The 20,386-nt window shown below is 32.7% G+C and overlaps 2 protein-coding genes across 6 annotated transcripts in view; one reads left to right on the forward strand and one right to left on the reverse strand.

Annotated features, from left to right (window-relative positions):
* The window catches only part of 5PtaseI (inositol polyphosphate-5-phosphatase A), a 33,359-nt gene extending 12,995 nt beyond the window's left edge, over nucleotides 1–20,364 (reverse strand). For both annotated transcript variants that reach the window (XM_029316522.2, XM_029316521.2), the window contains exons 1-2: nucleotides 20,185–20,364; nucleotides 20,003–20,092 (exon numbers count right to left, since the gene is read on the reverse strand). The gene's annotated coding sequence lies outside the window, so the exon portion shown is untranslated. The remainder of the gene's footprint in view (nucleotides 1–20,002; nucleotides 20,093–20,184) is intronic.
* Nucleotides 439–19,737, forward strand: Scgalpha (sarcoglycan alpha). Of its 4 annotated transcripts, none has more exons than XM_029316525.2 (11): nucleotides 439–498; nucleotides 2,497–2,624; nucleotides 3,549–3,688; nucleotides 3,758–3,933; nucleotides 4,127–4,228; nucleotides 8,811–8,985; nucleotides 9,519–9,760; nucleotides 16,478–16,549; nucleotides 17,286–17,429; nucleotides 18,728–18,796; nucleotides 19,241–19,737. In XM_029316525.2, the coding sequence occupies exons 2-11, from the start codon at nucleotides 2,504–2,506 to the stop codon at nucleotides 19,263–19,265; spliced, it is 1,266 nt and encodes a 421-aa protein (XP_029172358.1). In that variant the 5' UTR covers nucleotides 439–498; nucleotides 2,497–2,503; the 3' UTR covers nucleotides 19,266–19,737. The 4 variants fall into 4 exon arrangements, with proteins under 4 accessions (XP_029172358.1, XP_029172359.1, XP_029172362.1 ...); XM_029316529.2 differs by lacking the exon at nucleotides 439–498 and adding an exon at nucleotides 530–626; XM_029316528.2 differs by lacking the exon at nucleotides 439–498 and adding an exon at nucleotides 656–1,154.
* Nucleotides 20,365–20,386: the final 22 nt, after the last annotated feature.

The raw sequence follows: 20,386 nt of genomic DNA on the forward strand, positions 1-20,386 counted from the left end.
ATCACAGAGAAACTCTGTGTATATACACGCAGAATTGATCGAACGAAAATTCGAAAACAAGATTTCGGACACTATATAACAAAAATGATCGATATCAACTCGTTATTATTTATATAACATTGATCAAAACTACATTAAATGTGGATTCGACAACTCGGGGGAAACAACACGGCCCTGAAGACGGCGCGTGTAGTCGGAAGCGATGTCACAGCTGCGCATGTGAAACAGAGGAGCTTGCGGCCACATCTCTCGGTCCGGTTCTCCCGAGCTTTTTTTCTCTCTCCCGACGTTGTCTCGACCCGGACGTAATATCCGTCGTCACCGATCACCCTCGAGCGTTCGCCCCGTACAATTTCAAAGCTGCACGCGATTGTGTCACCGTGCAACAGGGCTCCGACCTTCGCGTCGCGTCGCGTTGCCGACGTTTTTCTCCCGCATCTCATTGACCCGGGGTGTCGTCTGCATCAGACGGTTCTCTGGCGGTTCTTCCGCGAGCACGTAAGTTTCAGCACGTGAATATCATATACGTGCATGCGTGCGCCTCGCGTAGCACGTCGGCGTGACAGAAGTCGACCGACTTCGACGATGTGACGTCGGAGAATCAGCGGATTTCCGGAGCGCGACGGGTCAGTAGAGTGTATTTTTTTTTTTTTTTTTTTTTTTGGAGTAAGATTCGTCGAAAGATTTTGACCGACGAGAGAGAGACAGAGAGAAAGAGATCCGGGCTCTCTTTCGCGCGATAATCGATACCGCGTTGCCCGCTTTCCGCGACCCATTGGGAGATTAAAGCGGCACGCCATGCCAGAAATATCGCGACGCTGACTTGAACTACATCTGCTTAGAGATCTTCTGGGTTTATCATTCGCGTAGTTGTCAGTTACGTGCGGCGATTGTATTTTTCCCCGAATTTATTTTCAAATTTTTCCAGAATATTAATAGCGATTTTCAGGGATATCGTGCATTAATTATTGCAATGGAAAATAAAAAGTCGAAAGAAATGTTTGCTCTTCAATGGTTTCAACTGCATTCTATTTAGAATATTGTATAGTTTTATCTTTTGTCCATACTGCGATGTGCAAAAGTCGGTGAATCTAAATATTTGATAGACTACATGTGTTTTAATATTGTGTCCGAAAAAGAGAAGCAGAAAAATAGTAAGTCAAGAATATATCGCACATGTGATTTGATATATTTTTATATTGTTGTAATCAGAAACATAAAACACAAACTGATGTTTCCAAGTACCAAGATTTGAAGACAAATAACGTATCACAAACAATTCTACATTACAATAAAAAAATACTCCATATAAATAATCTATATATTTTTTCAATTGAAAATTGTTTAAATAAATATAATTTATATTATAATTTACATAACATCTTTTATCTCTTCTTGAAACAGAATTTATTTCTATATATCTCCATTAAATTTTTTATGAAAATAAACTTTAATTTGCAAAAAATTACCTCAGTATTGTCCAAATTTTTGAAAAATTTTTCAAGCTTGCATTCTGCTACTTACAGAATTCTAAATTCTGTAAGTAGCAGTATTTCTCTCTCTCGTTCTAGAATTCTATTTAACAATAGAATATTATATATATATATATATATATATATATATATATATATAACTAACTAAAGGATATATTGATATGAAAATATGTAAATCAAAGGCAAGTGATACGTGATGCAAAGAGAGAAAGATATGAGCAAAGTTCCAATACGATCCAAAAGACTGCTACATTATAAAAAGATTGGACTTTACATCGTAGAAAACAAAAGCCCTCGTTACGTCTGACTAATATTAATGTTGAATCCCTGCGCAAAAACTATCTGGAAGGAGAGGAGTATATGTTTGATCGAAAATGATGCGTACTCTTTTTATTCGTGTCGTTTTGCGTGTTATTAAATGCGAGCACAATGATTATCAAAACAGAGGATACGCTGCGGTTTTTGCATTGTGCAATCATATATGAATCATAACGTTGATTCAGACGTATTGTATACGAGTTTCGCTGAAAATCGCTATAAACGTACGCTAAGTATTTCATCGTAAGTAGAAATCGCGCCTTTTATACAGCTCACATCGTTTTTACGAAAGTTGCTAGCGTTTTCGCATAAATATAAATTTCAGAGACGTCACGTTTCACGAGGAAGAGAGTTTGATATGCATACGAAGAATGAATGCTAGATATCTAATTTTACAGCCGATTTCTTTATTTTAATTCAGACTTCGACTAAGGGATATAGAAATTCTTTGCAAATGTTATTTAAAGACATATCTCTAATTTGAATAATTATACACAAAGAGAATTTTCCCTTAGAATTTAGTCTGAAAATCACGAGGACAAAATCGTGCGAGAATTAGGTTTGCTTTTGAGACGATTTCGATCGCCTGGATCGAAAAGCCTACAGGTTTTCTTATCATCTACGTGACCGTGTCTCGATGTCATCAATCTTTTTATTACCGGTGCCGCTTGTTGACACTTTCCAGCACAATCATGCACCTAAGAATAATATTACTACTGACGTTGGTGGCCTTCGTCGCTGCCGAGAGCATTCTAATGACGGAGGTCTTTGTCATTCCCATCAGACCTGAGACTTTCGACTGGAGTGCAGATGGTAAGATATACATATGTATATTCAGCCTATTTTAGCTTCCTTTCATCGTCAGAAATATCTTACAATTTTCTTATTATTATCTTATTATTTTCTATTATCTTTATTTAATAGCTCTATAAATTCTTGACATAGGATTCTTAATATCACATATATAAATGGAAATATAATTAAATATAATTAAAATAACAAAACGAAAAATAAAACCAAATAGATGTAATTATTCCACGTGGATATCTCGGTGTAGATAATCCATTTCACATTACGAAATAAAGTTTGAGTTTTCATACGTCATTCGTAACATGCTACGAATAGCAATTATACTTGTTAGATCGTCGTTGCGTTAGCCTTAGAGGCAATATTGTCGCATACCACGGTACTTTCTAATTCAATGCCTTCAGACAATTTCAATGATACACGAAACAAGTCATTAAAGTTATCGTGGTATTCAGTATTCAGATAATGTTATATTTCCTAGATTAGGGCTGTGTCCTACATTTGCATAAAAAATCTATTTCTTATTCTTAAACTTGAAACTGATTAATCACCTCTGAAGAAGTGAAAGGATTTTAGAAAGATTTTATATCGCGGTATATTTGGATATTTACGCAGACAGGATATTTTTTAAATTTTATTATGTACTTTTATTAACGTTAAAAAATTGCTGTCATATTTTATTGATTTTATTCTGGCTACTGTGGCTTTTAAATATCTCCTGTATATGACAATTTTTACTAGAAACTTTTCGCTATCTTTCCTATTTTTAATTTTTATTAATAACTCACGCAAACACATTCATCTAATAAAGTGTTTCATTTTTCTATCTTATTCTTTCCTTGTTATCATGTTTTATAAATACATAATTAGCGTGAATTTTACGATGCAAATATTGCGAGTGTTTCTAATGTCTATACCATTTTATTTCAGGACACTCCGATCAATTTTCCTATCAGCCTTCTTTATTAAACGCTCCCGATCTTCCATCATGGATACATTATACTTATAGCAAGAAAGATCATCACGGTTTTCTATACGGCGTAGCGCCTAAAGATCAAAAGTACTTTCAGGTAATAAACAATCGCTACTATATTATTAACTCGTGTTTAACGCTTATGTAATTACCATGGTAATTTTAGCTGGAGATTGTTGGACTGAACAAACACACGTACGAAACTCGTTACAAGGTGCTCGACATGAACGTACTTGAGAGAGAGAATCTGACCAAGTACGAGGTGCATCTGAAAATCGACAACCTCAACGTGGAGGACATGTTCGATCGCAATCGCACCGAGAAGCTCCTCGACATATTTAGGTCTGTCTAAGCGAAAATTCAATTCTCTCGGTGTCTCGATGTCCTTGATAGCGATAACGTACGTCATTTGTCGTTTCCTTCCTCGATCTAAGCAAAACAGGGAGAATTTTTTCGATAATGACATGCGTAACGCGCGCGATAATTCGATAATTATATTGGCGCGATAAACGCGTTCCGTTTGTTTGAATTGTAGGAAAAAGTTGTGGAAAGGTGCTGCGGATCTGTACGTGACCTTTTTGGCGTCTGCGATTGAGCTCGGAGCTCGTTTACCTTTGAAACCCAGCGAAGGTGAAGGGTGAGTCACGTTTTCGAAATTATCAAACTCGATTTAACCCTTAAGCTCCTAAAGTATAGATTTTTCTCTCATTGTCAGTCTTAAAATGACAAAACTTTCAGCTATGTGACTCTTTTTTCTCTTTTTTCCCGTCTAAATATTTTAAACTATTAATTATCAAATAATATTCGTGATCACACAAGTTATAATAAATATATCAAAGAATATAATTGAAGAAATAATTACAGAATAAATAAGCAATAATTCACCTCAATAAATTCTTTCCTAATCGTTACTTAGACAATTAGCTAATTTTTATGCAGTTTATTATAAATTGAAATTACAAACTAGTACGTCAATGAAATTTTGAAGAAATATATTAACGTGGTTACACGAGAATGAGAATGATGTTGTCAGATGAGGGATCAAGCAGCTTCTCTGATATCGCTGACGTACTAATCGTCCGATCAAACATCGTGACGTGCATCCGCGATGCACAGTTGTTTTTAAAATAATATTATAATATTATTATTGCTATTTCCTATACATCTGTATATGAGCTATCGTTTATGCTCTCGACGGGAAGAACGTAGTTAATCTAATTGCGGCCGAGAACTTTCAGAGTCATTGGAAGAGCGAACTGTCGCAGTTATTCTTGTTATGCTTTCGTGTCATCTTTAATTAGATATATGCCAAACACATATTAGTGCTAAAGCACTCTATTACGATATTTTCCAAATAATTAAGATTTTGATATTTATTAAATTATAATATTTTATAACATTTATTGAATCCTTTTCCGAAAGTGAATTCACAGCAAATGTTACGCACATATAATATGCAAAATGTTAATATAAAAGTTTAGTTCTTTTTAACATAAATCAGCCAACGTGCTAAAGAGTTTTGCACAAACCATCATGAATTGCAATTTACAATTCTTATTGATTACATCATCTTATTGATTAAATCACGAATCCTATTATGCGACTCCTTCCATGCAGAGTTTGCGCGTTTTAATGATCTGATCCATAGAAACGAAGACATATCGTTTTCTCGCATAAAAGTATGTCATGTTTCACATAGAATCCGGGAATGAATAATATTGATTATTTACACATTTCTCGGGAATAAACCTTCGATTTCAAGCCCTGCGGACTTTCCGATCAGGAATTTACCGTGAGTCCTCCAAGTGACTCCCCTATAAGATTCTGATTCCATGGATCAACGATCATGATTTATCGTATGGGCATATGTATGATTGATAGTACGCATCGAGTCCCGCTTTTGTTGCTGTCGTACTCTTTTCAAAGGAAAATACGTCTCTGAAATGATGTGGATTTTTTTTAATTGATAAGTATACCGCGTATTGTTACGGACAATAATTGTTATTTTTTTGCAATTAAATTTATTCGAGATGAAAAAAAAATGAAATCTTAAATAAGAATACTTACACCGAAAAATAGCGCCAAGAGGATCCTCTTAATTTAAGATGATATTCTTAATTTCAGAATTAATTTATTCTTATTTTCAGAAAAAAAATACTAAAATTTAGTGAAATTTCTTAAATTAAGAGGATCCTCTTGGCGCTAAGAATACAATTTTTTCGGTGTACAGATGTAATAAAAAAATTGAAAAACCGGTCGTTTATTGAAGAGAGAGTGTAAGTCTTTTACATAATAATTTAATTTCGATTGATGCGCGTTACGGAATTTTGGGATTGGAATTTTGCCCATCTTTATACATTTATTTGCGCGAGACTGTCGAGCAAAATAATTTTGTCGCACACGCAGAATAAGTGAGACGAATCGTACGCGGTGTTGATGTTATTGAAGCGCGGCGCGGCGTGGGCAGACTTCCTTCCGGTGTAACAACATGTGACATAAAAACAACGTATATTTGCATGAACGCGCCGCATCAAAAGAAATTCAAATTTATTATGAAATCTTTGTTACACCGATGCGATAAGGGACGTGAGATATAGCGAAAAAAACAGAGAAGACAGAAACGTACGTTCCCGATGTAGATTTATGTTTGGACAAATACCTCAAGGCAGAGTTTCGCAACCAGATATCGATTCATTATGAAGCAGCTCAAATTTATATTTAAGCTATGACGTGTCTTGAATCCAAGACACAAGATTCAAAACAACGATCTTCCTCGAAGAGAATAAAAAGAATTATTGCTAATAATATATAGATAAATATATGTTTTACTCTTGTTTCACAAGATTATACTTATTGCGTTACCGATGATGCTCTGGTTCGTCACACCTCTGATTCATCGCGTGTAATTTAAGTAAAATAGAATCATTAATCGTTATGTGAGATAACTTATTCTGAAAATAAATTCGAAAATAATTACTCTTTCCTTGAGTGTTGAAAATGAGCGTTGAAAATGACATATACACATGTGGCTCTTATAAAAGATATTTGTAAGATCAATACAACAGAGATTATTTCATCGATAATAATTTTTGCGAAAAAGAACCAAGAAATAATGTTGGAAAAAATGTCTCTCTCCTTTTAATTGTGTAATGTATGCTCTCCTTTTCTTGCGCGATGATCATGTTCGGATAAAAACTTTTACTTCATCTCTCTCTCCCTTCTAAAACAGCAACTTTACATCTGTAAAGCGAATGCATTCCCACTTGCTTGCACAATGTATCTGTCACTATTGTTCCGATAACATGCAATATACAGTCGGTCGACTATTGTTAGGAAAAAATATAACAGTAATAGAATCGAGAATGAATGTCCGCTATATGAATTATCGCTATTATTACGATAATATGCAATATACATTCGGCAGATTCGGATAATCGGCGGCGTTACCTTTTTTCACGCCTCGGCATATCTCTCATATGTTAATATGTGAATCACCAACGTACACTATCATCGCACTTGTGTGTTCAATCGAAGTGGCGTGTTAAACACGTGTATGCACTTGAAATGTACGACAGTCCAAAATCTCGCTACATCTACGAGCGATTAATTTTTCACAATGACGGCGAGATTTCAAATCGGACTATATATTATATAAAAAAAATATACTTCTTAGGATTTTGAGACATGCTGTATATTTCACGTTAAGGATAGAGAAAACAATTTTTTTTTAAATAAATAAAACGTCTAAACTGTTCGATAGTCAAGACCAGACTGATCCTTTTCTCTTGAACGAAATATATCTTGCGCCCGAAGTCTCTCGGAAGGTGTTATCCGACACTGACAATGAATTATTCGTGATGCTCGGCGGAACAAAACGGAGGTTCGAAATCGCGCGAGATGAGGCGGCACGATTAATCTCCTTCGCGACCAAGATAAATCGATTACGCTGATTGATCGCACATATTGCACGCACGAAGTACGATGACACTACCGACAGTGCCAGCGGCAATTATTCCCAATGTAAATGCGACATTCCCGTCACGCTCGAAACATTTAGTTGACTGACTGGCGGGGAGTTGTTTCCACAAGTGATAAGGCCGCGCCTAAGGAGCCACCTCGTGCACTCGATACGTATCAGTGCACCGTATCAGTGTTGCGTATCAGTATGAAAACCGGAAGGAACGATTGCAAGATCGTTGGGACAAATCGTACAAATGTATATATAAAGTACGAATATATGTATATTACTCGCAGGTAAAGAGTCATGCACGTGTATATGACTCAAAAGTACAAAGATACAATTTCAAATTGGAAAAACAATGTAATTTTTAATTTGACTCCGCTATATTTCTATAGTCAATAATTACGAAAAAGAAAAACGATTATTCGGTTAGAAATAAAAATTATATATAAACGTGCGTGACAAATATACAGAAATCAATTTTATATGTTGGTCATGATAAAATATGTTGTAAATGTTGGGTTGATATTCGCGTAAAATCAGTTAATTATTCGTAATAATTAGCCTCGAGGAATGTTATTTAATTGATATTATTTAATTGACATTATTGCGACAGATGTCGAATTTAAACTATTTGCACGCAAGAAAGCTCAATATTATATAATAATAACAATTCTATACAATTTTGCCATAATTAGTAAAATATATTCAGCGGAAATACGATTTAGAATTTATTCAATGCATAACAATTAAAAAAAGATGAAAAATTCAATAAAATCATGAAGTATTAACTGTAATCAGAAGAATCACGACTTTTTTTCGGATACTCAAGATTCGTATTGGAATATCGTGTTTAAAATAAAATATTTCTAGCAAACCGTATCAATTAATAATAAATTCTTAAAATGCAATAACAATATTGATTTATGTCGATAGCATTAATAATTTACAGAGGAACAATTGTTCGCGTGCACACGCTGCGTTTAATTGTTAATGCATGCTACGGGCAAAAGCCCCACGCGTGCTACTTAAAAGAATCCTTGACGGGAATGACGCAAATACGTGTAGAGTGAATATCGCGATATGATTCGCCTGATTGTTTGTGAAAGTCAAAGTTTTTTCATAATATAAGCGTATGATAGCTCGCTTTGACACCGGTAAATTTGACTCGATGCTCGTCCAAATATTTTATATCTCATTCGAAATTACGTTATCTTAATAATTCTTCGTTGTTGTCGTGAACAAAGTTTTTTTTCAGAGTCGTCGTAAGATTGGGCAGTACGATGCCATTCTCGCAAGAGTTGAACGAATTGCAAGAGGAAGTCAAGCCGCTCTGGAAAATGCCATCGTGTCCCAGAGACTTCAAGAGGACCAGTGTGGAGATTCTCTTCCGAGACGCTGAGTTCAGATTGGATTGGTGTTCCTTCAGATTAGTAAGTTATTTGACTTAATTGCGCTCTGCTACATGTAATACTTTTTTCTTTATATTTTATATTATGTCATATCATGGTTCGAAAATAATATAGCTTCACCGGTGAAGGCCTAAAGAATCAACTCTGCCTGTTATATAATTTGTGACGCCTACTTGTATTATTTGCCTTCCAAAAAAGTATGCACTCATGATACAACATGTTATCGTATGTCAGTGTGCACAAGCATCTAATATATCTATCTTCTCAGACAAACTTGGTACGTTTCCAAGTATATTGACGATGACAATGCACGTTTTATATCTATTATCGTCGTGTATTTCTTGAGAATTTTTTTTTTCAATTATCGCACAAACAGTCTTTCTAATTTACGTAAATATTCATTTTGTAAATTCATATCTTAATCGATTGTATATTTGATTCGCGCATTATCATGCATGAGATGTCATAATTATCCGAAAATGGGGCATTTATTTCCGCGACATTTCATGATATTCTTTTTATCAGATCGATTGACAATTGTTTCCTCTATATAGTTAGAAGAGGACCAGCAGAGTCTGCAGCACGAGAGCGCTCGACGGGGTCCCAGCGTTGTAGGATTACCTTCGTCGGGCATCTCCGAGCACACGGAGTGGCGTTGGGCTCGTTCGACGAAAGCTAGCATACCCACGAGAAGTTACTTCAATGAAATCGCCACCACAATTTTCGTACCAGTCATCATACTTCTCGTGCTAGGCGCCTTGCTTAGCACCGCTTTCTGTCTACATCACGAGAAAATGTAAGCGCTCATTATATACCTTATTGCTGGAGGAGAACCAGTCGGAGCTACTTTAACGTGATGGTCATCTGCATTCCGGAAAAAGATATTTTTATTTCGCATATTTTTTCCTTTGATAAAGCTTTGATATTTTATCTTTATTTTTTCCTTTATTTTGATGTAGATTTCGCTATTTCATTTTTTATTCAATATTTTGCTTCTCATTAATTGTACCCAGTTAATTTTAATGCTTTTATATCTTTATTTCTTATCTGTAGTTGTGGTCACTTACGTATGAATGATGACATTATTTCCTGTTTAGCATTTACATTAACTGAGAGAAAATTAAGATTACAACATCTGAGTGTCTCGTAATAGTCGAGAAAATGCATGCATAATTTGTTGCAATAAAATTTCTGTAGCAGGGATCAGAACGCTGAAGAATTTTAATTCGGTCAATTGTGTTTACAAAAAATATTCTTTGAAGGCCTATACGATATATATTAATTTTGATAAAATTTCAATAGCTTAGCACACCGTGGGGCGCATTTAACAATAGCATGCAGTCTCTGTATTTGTTATTATATGCTATTATGACGAGTTTCATTCATAACTAGATATCTGACAGATGTCTGCCGGTACGATCAAAATATGCCAAATCGCACGAATGTTCGGTAAATAAATTTGAAAAATATGCACTTGCTACGAGTGACGCACAACGAAAACGAAGAACACGCAAGTCAAAGTCTAGACGGATAGAATTAGCGTAAAACGCTGTTTTTTAAAATCGTCAGCATAATGTTTTAACGAACCAAGAATCGCATAAATTAGATATATCCCGACAAACAATTTCACAATAATAATATATATAAAGCGATAATAAAATAAATGAGAAACATAAAAAGCCATTATATATAATTGTATATGTATATGTATACATTATATATATATATATATATATATATATAATATTATACATAATGTATACATATATATATATATATATATATATTTACGTAAAAATAGAGTGCTATTTAATTAAATAATTCTAATTAACAATAATAAAAAAACAGGAGAATCGTAGTTCTCCTTGATTTGCGGAATATCGTGAAGAAATCGTAAGATGAAACATACCTGTTGCGTGTCACATTGACAAAAAAAGAAAAGGATAAGGTCGCCCAGATATGAATGACATTCGCGAAGTAATAGGAAGGGGAAAAAGCAAGAAATGGACGAATGTGAAATGTTGACTTTGATACAAACCGCGAACGGAAGCATTTTGACGTACGTAATTATATGTCAGTAATTATAATGCACAGTTTGAAATACAAAATGATTGTTATCGGATATATATTTCACACATGCAAGGTTATCGACTATCACCGGAAAACATTTTAAATGAAAATTTCAAGTTGTTTCCTTTCGAACGTTATTTGAGACCGATTACTTGGCAAGTATGTTTAATAATCCAAAATTTTATATGTTGAAAATTCAAAGATTTAGAAATATATATGCAATCAAGTTTTCGTTAAAACAAAGCACAATTTTGAATTAGATAAAGTTTGTACGTACACATTTCCATAGTATTTTCTTATATATTTTATATGTATATATAAAAATGAGGAATTGCTTATTTTGCCAAGTCCATTATCACGTTCCAGTTTTCTTTATTTGCAGCTCAAGGCAATAAAAACGAGCATTCAGGGTCGGTTAATTTGCGAGTAATGAGTCGTGACAAAGAGAAGAACAATGTGTTTTTCTGGAGGCGATAAAAAGATTAAAATTACATAATTTTCGGAATACAATGTATATATACATACGCGCGATATAAATAACTGGTTACGGGCGATTTACAGATATCGAAATTTTTGTACGTGTGATGTAACCGATTTAACTGTGATCTTATTATGGACGCAATGTGCGTCACGTTTGTCGCGTATACAAATATATTTTTTCACTCTTAAATAAAAATACGACTATTTTAGTTCGTCGAACGTCAAACTTGTTTGGGTCCAGATCATTCATGGCGATAAATTGATAAAACGTCACAGAATCGGTGATATTTAACATTTTGCTTATGTTTTCGATTTAAAATCTGTTCGCTTATGTAAGCGCATTTCTTCCAACAGCCATTCCAAATTCACACAGAGAGAATTTTCTCTGAGAATTTACCCTGAAAATCATGATAATCGTGGGACAATATGGTACTGGAAGAATTTTATAAAAATTTCTCTGATTAATATTTTTCATTGTGCTAAATATTAATCAGAGAAACTCATAAAATTCTTCCCATACCATATTGTCTTACGATTACCATGATTTTCAGGATAAATTCTAAGAGAAAATTCTTTGCGTGCACAGGCTATTATAAATTATCGAAATAACTGCCTAACTACAATTTTTAAAATATTAAAATATTAAAATATTTAAAATTTTTAAATATTTTTAAGAATGCAATAATCATTTTTATCGGCTTCGAGTATTTTGCTTAATCAATTAACATTGATTAAGCAAAACTGTGGCTGTGCCAGTAATGGTCTACCATAAAACTTCTCATTATAATAATAATATAAGAATAAAAAAAAAGAAAAGAAATGGAAAAACTCAGAAAAAAGAAAGTGCTAAGTGATAAATAAAAAAATCGTACAAAGAAAGAATAGAAGAATAACAGAAAATAATAGTAAAAAAAAAAAGAAAGATAAAAGCGTCAAGTTAACAAGTTTCACGTTACATTAACCTTTTGATATTCTATTTATCATAGTGTATTATTGCTAGCTAATATCTAGCAGAATTCTTCATGATGTCGCGCTAATGTTAATTTAAAAACAAAGAAAGAACACTATCTTTTTTTTTTAAATAGCCACGTCTAGTCACGATGATGACAGAGCGAAATCGTGTCACCTGATCACGCTGTCTTTCATCAGGGAGAAGGGAGGAGGCTTGACGTGTCTGCGTACACTATGCTTACCATTCGCACGCCTGATCTCTTTCACGCTGCGCATGTACACACATATGCTAACTAACTGCGTGGCATGCATACATGCGTGCGTAGGTATGTACGTGCGTGCGTGCGACGTACGACGAACGGGTAAGTGACCGCGAGTGATCGGTGCCTCACGATCAACGGTCATATGAGTGCATGACGCGATCGGAATCGGTGTGACGCAACGGAATCGCTTATCGGCAAGCATGCCTCGCTTATTCACGCGGAAATAGATCGACGTGTCGCTGATCGATGCCGATTTCCGCCAATCGGCGACCGCATACCGTACGCTAATTTTACCCTCGCATATGTAAATATTTTTTTCAAGTCGCGTGTCTGCTCTCAAATTTACCATTGTCGCGGCCCCTTTCGTTCTCTCGTCTATAATCGCTATAATTGAGCACTAATCAAGATGTGTCAACGTAAAAAAAGAACTGTTATTTTGCAAATTTAGGCATGCTATGGAAAAACGAATTCAGTATTTTTTATTAAGCTAACAATTTTAAGCAGCCATTAATATGGCGCTTTTGATTTAAAAAATAATTAAAATCTTGTTCTAGTAATATGGGACAAATTTGTTTAAAAGGCAAACAATTGCGGAAAATATAAGAGAATAATTACAACAAAATTTTATTATTATGATATATGTATATTGTTGCAAACACACAAAACAAGAATTTAAAAGATATCTGAAAGCGTTTGAAAAATTGCGAGATTTTTTTTAGATATCTCAATGTATAGTATGTGTGTGTTGCGAGGATATATTATTTTATTCAATGTATTATTAGAAAAACTATTTTTATTCTTAATAGGATGTATAAAATAGTTTTTTTCTCTAATAATATCCACGAGTTCGCAAAATGACGTAATGTTATATCAGTTGAACGCTTCAATTACTAGTTACAAAAGCGGTATGGACCGGCTACCGCTAAAAGGTGTGAACTGACCGGAAATAATACTTACAATGGCCACAAAAGACACTTTACAAAGTTATCGTGTAAGTGTCGTCATAAAATCTACATTTTTTTCTGGATGCTCGTGGAAAAGTAATTGAGTCTTCGTATATTCTTATGACTGTATGAGATACATATAAATTAAAAATTATTACAAGACATATCATTTGATTCATTTGGAGTCAGACTATAAAATTATTAAACATATACATCAAGTAAATTTTTTCTGTCATTACAGTTTACAACACATTTCATAATGATTAATCTAGTTGAATATATTTTTAATATACTTTTTGCAGTGACCTTTTATTATTTTATCAGCAACTTTGAGACACTTTTACCTTTGCATGTAATATACATTACTTTTGATAACACCGGTTAATCTATTATAATTAGGCGTTCTACGTCAAAGAATATCAGTCTTTATCGTAAATATTTACGAAAAACCTCTTGAACCTTACAATGATAATAATATGTATTCGAGAACGACATACGCGAAATCGCATCTAATCTAATCGTCTAACGTCAATATTTTTCGCAATATGAAGGCAATTAATAAACAGCGCGTGTCAATATACGAGGTATAACCGTCGAGAAAATAAATGCGAATTTATTTTAGTCACCGAGTGTGTTTGTTATCAAACATACACTACGTAATAATTATGAGATATTGGTGAAATAAATTCTTAATTATAATATCAATTTTTTTTTATATTTTTACTAGTATTTTTATAATTTATAAGCGTAAAGTATAACTTTGATGACGTTTCAGAGAGAATTTTCTCTTAGAATTTATCCTAAAAATGAATTTTATAAGAGTTTCTCTGATTAAATATTTATCACAATAAAATATTAATATCTACCGCAATGAGATAAATCAAATATGTTCGATTAATTTTACTACGCGTACAAATTAATATTTTTTATTCTGGTAAATATTTAATCAGAGAAACTCTTATAAAATTCTTAAAAATCCAATATTGTCCAAGGATTACTATGATTTTCAGAGTAAATTCTATGAGAAAATTCTCTTCGTGTATGTTTACGATAATAAAAACGTCGCGATATTGGCGCCTTTACAAGACGCCTTTCTCCTATCGAAATTTGTGCATGCTGAAAATTCCACCGAATTCAATCCGTGGCCATAAATGGAGACGCGCGATTAAATGGAATGCAGCAGAATTTTAATCGGGTCGCCGGCTTGTCCGTGTTGTGTACGATAATCGGCGCGTTTGCAAAAGAGAGACGACCCTGTCCAAAGCGCACTTGCACGTCCGAGTGCGTGCGTGTCTTCGAGTATCGTGGAGCGCAACAATTTTCATTGGCGCGTCGCGATAATAAGTCAATTATGTCGTGTTACACGTGACGATTGACGCAACACTGACGTAGCCGTGTTCATTTCGCGCGCGTTTGAGAGGGGAAATCGATGGGGATTCATTGAAGTCACAATCGAGGAGAGTCGCGGAGAGAGTCGTGAGCGATCTCGCGCGTTTATTTTCACGTTCCGCGTTCATGTCCAGCACGCTCGTGTTATATGTTCTCCCCAAGGGAGACTCCGACAAACCGTGTCGTGATCCATACGCACGATCAAGGTAATCTACGCGGTTGATAATGCGGGCACTGCGCAAACAGGAACAGGACTCGCGCGTCATAGACGCGATATGACTCATTAAAAAGTTCTGGCCGCTGCCACGAAGAGAGGCCCGCAGAAAACCCATTCTCTTTTTTTCGATGGAAGCATCATAAAAATTTATCGTACAATAAAAGCTTTTCTCCATAATTATGCGACAAACGGGTTTTAGCGGCGCGCTCTCTTTCATCTTCCCCTTTAATCAACGTCCTATCGATTTTCTTCCCATTTGATTAATATATAAAAAATCGCGATAAGAATTCAATTATGGTAAATGCTGAACGTGACGAATTTTTTATGTACTTGTTTGAAATTTCAGGCATCCTTAAGCATATATTGTGACAAAATTTCGTTATATTATATACAGATTGAAAAAAAATTATTAAATTAATATAAATATTTATTTCAATATTTTCTTATAAATCATTTATTTAAAATAAATAAATACTTATCTGTTTTGAAAAGAATTTTCTTGTATCCAATAAATATATATTTTCACGTCCATATTAGTAGTTTTAAATAAATGATTTATAAGGCAGTATATTGACATAAATATTTATTCGAATTCAATAAATATGTTAATATAAATATTGGCAAAAATTTTTCAAAATTATAATCGTAAAAGAATTTTATTTTTTAAATTTATGATAAGTTTGAATAAATAATATTTTATTGTAATATTTCCTTATCATCGATTATTAGATGATTGGAATATTGTTTGACAGCTATAGATAGTTTATTGCAAAATATGAATTAATAAATGTTATCTTAATAACAAATAAACAGATCGTATAGATGTTTATATACTTGTTTGAAAACTTTTTTAACTTGTTTAAATTATTTGATTAGTTTTATATCCGCAAGTTTTTTCCTTATTTTTTACTGCAACTTGTATATTTATTATTTATGTTTTCGAAGTTTGCATAAGAGACGTATTCTGACATAAATAATGATTAAAATGTCATTAGAAGAAAATAATATACTATTATCTACTTATCAACCTTTGTATTTATACAGTTTCAATTATGCAATCTAGATAATATAATTTATGATTGACGCAAACGTTAATGTTAAACCGGCCGACCGTTTACATTTAATGATATTAATTAATCAGCTATTATTTAAACATATTCAATGAAAAAACATAGATATTTATATTTTATTTTGTCTAGGACAGATCCAGACTCAGATGAATATTTTGATGAACTCTTTAATATTTTCCTTATAAGGGAACAACCTATTAGGTATGTTCACACTTGCGTAAATAATTTATTTGAGATTTCTAATAACTACTAATTGTTGCATAATGACGCAACCGGGCGCAACATAATTAAAGTACTACTAATTTTGTGTGAAATAATACATATAATAAATTGATATGGAAACCACTTGACTTTACCATTTTAATTAATTCAGATTCAATTTATTTTCAATTTTATTTCCTCATATATAGTTTTTCTAATTTATTGTGCATGTTTTGTCATAAAAATAAATTATTATTTAAATATAACGATTTTGAAATCTACATTACGGAAAAAAATTAGTTATCATAGCTAAATTTTAGCTATGGTAACTAATATTTTTTAGTTATAGTTTAATGAAGAATGCTTTAAAAACATTAGCTATCATATATAGCAAAATTTAAACATGATAACTAAATTTCATGTTTCATATATAGGGACAACTAAAATTTTGCTATGATAACTAATTTTTTTCCGTACAGGCTTTTTAAAATCTTGTAAAGATTAACAATATGTTTGTAATCATTTATATGATAAATGATGATATAAAATTACAGTTAATCATAATTAATAGGTTTTCGAACAAAGTTGCATTTTAATTTTATTCACATTCCTAAATATTATTTTCATCGCATTACAAATGCGAATAATAAATCTGAATTGTGAAGTATTAATGTTCTCCTGAATTTTTAAATAAGATTCTATTTTAACGAAGCTATATTTTTGTACATTTTTGCAGCGAAAAACGAGAACCAACACCAGTGGAAGGAGTCGGAAACAATGGAATACAAATGGTGCAATATGCCATGTCGGAGAGAGGCACTTTGAAATCTCTGTCAGCTCAACCATCGAGTCCGAATAATTCTCTATCACGAAGTCCGAGGTAGAATGACTTACAAAGATCAAAAGATATAATTTCGACAAGTTAATTATTATTTTAATTGATGCTTGTAAAAAGAATTATTTTTACATAAATTATCGCATTTTTAGGAACGAATTAAATATAAAGATTACCGTTGTATATGTATTTTTTTACAATGAAATCCATGACAAACTTGTGCAAATTATGCTGCTTTCAATCTCTGGAAATCTGATGATCATAAATAATGGTTGATGAATATTTATAAGCATTTTATTTTGCACCGGAATTTCCCTCCCGAGAAAAAATTAAGATTTTAGAGAAGACAACAAAAATTGCATTAAATTATCGTGTTATTGCGTAAAGCAGTAGGACATTATTTCCCATGAAGAGAATATCGTGCGTACGCACAAGCAGAATCATTAATCAAACGTACAAGTGCATGTACAATAATAATATGTGACGTAATTCTTTCCAGTCGAAAAAAGGAAAAAAACAATACAATTCAACGCGATCGCATATTGTGTATGCATTACGTGGAAATAGTAAAGAGACATTCGTACAAAGTCGAATGAATAATCTTTACAAATACTCTTTACTAAATTATATAAGTACATTTTGCGTGAAACGAGAAAACTATATATCGCACAAATACAAAACGAAAAATTTCGAATAATTTAAGTCATCGAGTCATATAAATTAAATTTGTTTTCAAGAAGACATTTAAAAAGAATATAAAAAATGTTTTAAAAATATTAACAAATCTTTCACTCGTTTCTTGTTCTGCCTTTTATACAATAATTGTATAATTGTATACTGATATGTATCACATAATTGAGGCAAGAACTTGAAGAATTTGCTGTTTTAATTCTAATTTTATTCGACAATGTATTTATTTTATATTTTTTTAAATAGTTTCTCTATTATTGCTTTATTAATATTATCATATACTGAAAAAAAATTTGTTAACTTGATTAAACTGTTCAACTAAATTATTATTTTATTAATTTAACATATGTATATTAGTATTCAAGTCAAGTAGTATACTAACGTTTTGTTAGATTTAATATGTTATATTTAAATATTCTTATATATTCAATTAACAAAATAATATTTAGCCGAAAAGTTTAGTCAAATAAACAAATGTTTTCAGTGTTGCTTTGATTATCTTGTGATCCCAAGTAGAACAGAAAAGTCAAAATAATGTCAATTTGACGTCATATTGACCAAATTTGAACTCCAAATTTGATCAGTATGACGTCAAAATGATATTATTTTGATTTTCTGTTCTACTTGGGATTTTAATAAAGATCATTTTTCAGAAGCTCCGGCGAACGTTGCAATCCGTATATTCGTCCAAATCCGCCACCTTATACCGGACCGACGAATTTGTAAGTATTTCTCCGCGTATGATATACAGGGTATCTAAATAAATGCAAACAATTTCGAAGATAATTCTTTGTCGAAAATTAAGGGAGTTTCTTATATAAACATATACTCTTATATTTCTCTCTGAGAAATTACACTTTTCTAAAGAGAGAAGTAAAAATTAAGTTTGTATTTTTTTTCTCAAATTTCAGGCAAATTAAAAAATTGAAACTTGGTGGATATTTTCCGTTTTATTTTTGTAATTTATCTGAAATTTGGGAAAAAAATAAAAACTTAATTTTTACCTGCCTCTCTAGAAAAGTGTAACTTCTCAGGGAGGGATATAGAAGTATATGTGTTTATATAAAAAAACTCCCCTTAATTTTCGTCAAAGAATCATCTCCGAAAATTTAGATACACCCTATTACATATATTCTAATTGTGCATTATCCATTTATGATTCACAGTGCCAGCTTACGCGCCGATTTCTGACTATACGAGCAACCCGCGAAAACATGGTTTTGCTAAATAAATATAGCTCGCGGGTGGCTTTCAATCAACACGTTTCGAGGCCGAGGACTCTACAAACTCATCGAAACCAACTTCAAATTTGCAAGTTGAATCGGATATTAAATATGCGTGCATCACTTATTATTGCTAATCGTAAACACGTATTTACGTCATGCTTTTCGAGCAGTATAAAGTTTGGCAATATGTTAAATATTTCTTTGACAAATTGACTTGTGACTTAAAAATTTCTCAAAACATATCTTTATATAAATAGACGAGTTGTAATTAGAGGGAACAGCGTTTTTTAGACATTATGTACATTGGATACATATTACTCATGTATATTGTACATAATAATCAAGTAAATTGCATAACATTTATGTATGTATAATTGTATCGTAGCAACAACTTTTGCATATTTATTGAAGAAATAATAAATGTATAATTCTAAAAATGTGCATTAATTTTTGTTCTCACATTATTGAGAATAAATATTTAAAATTAATTATGTGATTAATTAGAATCTATTTCATTAAGAATGTACAATAAATAATTTTATGTATAATTTTTGTTTTCCTCTCTTTCAATTAAGAAAGAGCACTATATTTATTATTATTCTTTATCTTCATATATATATTATTATTCCAAAAACAAAAATTGCTCCACAAATTATACTTGTTTGTCAAACCAATGATTGAAATTATTTTATAGTAACATACCCCAAGTAGTTAACATTGTGGACAAGATGAATTTTCCATCGACGATCGTGTCTGAAATCCGGAGAAATCCGGATCGCTCGTGACATGCATCTGTAACGGAAAAAGTAATGAAATGAGAAAAAACGTTCAAAATGGAGACTAAAAGTTAAAGATGTTGCAAGAGATGCGGCAAATGAGTTAACCTTCTGATCATTTGTCCCCGATAACGGCGTCTCGTAGTACAAATAGGCGACTAAATCAACATTTCGCTTTCTAATCGAGATGCTGAGCGGAAAGTTACCGAAAAAACACACACACACGCGCAAAAAGATTGAATCTCTGGCGCACCCGGCGCGGCGAGTGCGCGTTGTTTACGTATCTAACCTGGTCCAACTCAACCTAACT

The sequence above is a fragment of the Nylanderia fulva genome, unplaced genomic scaffold (assembly GCF_048542155.1).
Source record: "Nylanderia fulva isolate GAGA-0341 unplaced genomic scaffold, ASM4854215v1 Scaffold51, whole genome shotgun sequence".
NCBI lineage: Eukaryota > Metazoa > Arthropoda > Insecta > Hymenoptera > Formicidae > Nylanderia > Nylanderia fulva.

What these genes read in the sequence shown, in the direction of transcription:
- Scgalpha (XM_029316525.2), top strand. Translation starts at nt 2,504, where the DNA reads ATGCACCTAAGAATAATATTACTACTGACGTTGGTGGCCTTCGTCGCT. An exon ending in AAGCTCCTCGACATATTTAG is followed by an intron (nt 3,934 to 4,126) that starts GTCTGTCTAAGC and finishes TTTGAATTGTAG; the next exon opens with GAAAAAGTTGTGGAAAGGTG. An exon ending in TCTCTATCACGAAGTCCGAG is followed by an intron (nt 17,430 to 18,727) that starts GTAGAATGACTT and finishes ATCATTTTTCAG; the next exon opens with AAGCTCCGGCGAACGTTGCA.